This window comes from Bison bison, unplaced genomic scaffold (assembly GCF_000754665.1).
Source record: "Bison bison bison isolate TAMUID 2011002044 unplaced genomic scaffold, Bison_UMD1.0 scf7180017864472, whole genome shotgun sequence".
NCBI lineage: Eukaryota > Metazoa > Chordata > Mammalia > Artiodactyla > Bovidae > Bison > Bison bison.
In genome coordinates this window covers 11,547,675-11,549,528 of record NW_011495033.1, presented here as the reverse complement: position 1 = coordinate 11,549,528, position 1,854 = coordinate 11,547,675, and the positions used below count along the sequence as shown (strand labels likewise).

General features: G+C 50.7%; 1 protein-coding gene across 1 annotated transcript in view; it reads right to left on the bottom strand.

Annotated features, from left to right (window-relative positions):
- LOC105004063 (chromosome unknown open reading frame, human C17orf64) overlaps nt 1–1,854 on the bottom strand; it is an 11,759-nt gene that overhangs the window by 7,474 nt on the left and 2,431 nt on the right. Inside the window, exons 2-3 of the mRNA XM_010861578.1 lie at nt 1,204–1,305; nt 783–958 (exon numbers count right to left, since the gene is read on the bottom strand). Coding sequence (XP_010859880.1) covers nt 783–958; nt 1,204–1,305 — 278 coding nt within the window. The remainder of the gene's footprint in view (nt 1–782; nt 959–1,203; nt 1,306–1,854) is intronic.

Sequence of the window (1,854 nt, the reverse complement as noted above, 5' to 3'; positions counted from 1 at the left end):
TGGACGGGACTGCAGCCATGAAATTAAAAGACGCTTACTCCTTGGAAGGAAAGTTATGACCAACCTAGACAGCATATTCAAAAGCAGAGACATTACTTTGCCAACAAAGGTCCGTCTAGTCAAGGCTATGGTTTTCCCAGTGGTCATGTATGGATGTGACAGTTGGACCATAAAGAAAGCTGAGAGCTGAAGAATTGATGCTTTTGAACTGTGGTGTTGGAGAAGACTCTTGAGAGTCCCTTGGACTGCAAGGAGATCCAACCAGTCCATCCTAAAGGACATCAGTCCTGAATATTTATTGGAAGGACTGATGCTGAAGCTGAAACTCCAATACTTTGGCCACCTCATGCAAAGAGTTGGCTCTTTTGAAAAGACCCTGATGCTGGGAAAGATTGAAGGTGGGAGGAGAAGGGGATGACAGAGGATGAGATGGTTGGATGGCATCAGTGACTCAATGTACATGAGTCTGAGTAAATTCCAGGAGTTGGTGATGGACAGGGAGGCCTGGCGCGCTGCTGTCCATGGGTCGACAAGAGACCACTGAGCAACCGAACAGAACTGAACTCATCCCCGGGTGAGGAGAGTCCTTTATCCATTCAGTGCTGCCCTGAGTCACTAGAGGGTGCTGTTCTCTCCACCCCTCTTCACCACACTCACTCCAGGATCCTGACCCTTCCACACTAAGATGAAGGACTAGGAGATTTTCACTAAGGAGCGACCTCGATTCTGGAGGGAGTGGCCCAGGAGAGAGGGTCATGGTCAGGGTAGGGAGGCTGTCCTACTTCTTCCAGTGCTTGATTTCCCAGGCTCGGCAGTAGTGCTGCAGGAAGGTGTTGATGTGGTCCCCTAGGACCACCAGGCTCTGCTTCATGTACTTCAGTTTTTTCTTCTGGGGAAGGTCCTTTGGCAGGTGCAGCTTACGCAGGAACTTCTTCAGTGGCCTTAGATATTCTTTACACTGAGGAGGCAACAGGGGAAGTGAGGGGCCATAGGAGAAAGAAGAGAAAGTTGGACACCCCACATAGCCCGCAGGTGGCCCAGCTGCAGCCCTTCCGACCCAGTGTTATGTGAGAAGGCCACTTCCTTCCCAAGAGGGTGTCCAGTGGGGCCATGAACTGTGGATCCGAGGCCTGCCAGCTTCTGACCCAGGTCTCCTGACCTGTAGGGAATAGGGTACGGGTCCCAGGCTGGCCCCTTACTCACAATTTTGAAGGTGTCCCGGTCGAGGCCCTTGGCATGGCGCACAAGGGAGTCTTTGGCTGGGGTGGTACTGGAGCGCCTCTCTAAGCTGCGTGCATTCGTCCCCTGGAGGAGGCAGGGGCAGCAGTCAGCTGGGGGCCTAGAGCTACTGCTCCTGAGAGGCAGTGCTGGGCAATCACTGATCCAGATGCCAGCCAAAGCCCTTCTCCGTTTTCCCAGTGACCTCCTCTTTGACCCAGCTCTCGGGCCAGTGAGCCCTGGGAAAAGGAAACCCATCTCTGAGAATTCCTGCTTAGAAAACCAAGAACACCTAATCCATTTCTTTTATAATATTTAGCTCTGTATACTAACTAACTTTGCAAAGCACTTGACAAACATTAACTCTTTTTGTTTTGGATCATAAAGAAAGCTGAGCGCCAAAGAATGGCTGCTTTAGAACTGTGGTGATGGAGAAGACTCTTGAGAGAGTCTCTTGGACTGCAAGGACATCCAACCAGTCCATCCTAAAGGAGATCAGTCCTGAATATTTATTAGAAGGACTCATGCTGAAGCTGAAGCTCCAATAACTTTTTGGCCACCTGATGGGAAGAACTGACTCATTGGAAAAGACTCTGATGCTGGGAAAGATTGAAGGCAGGAGGAGAAGGGGATGAC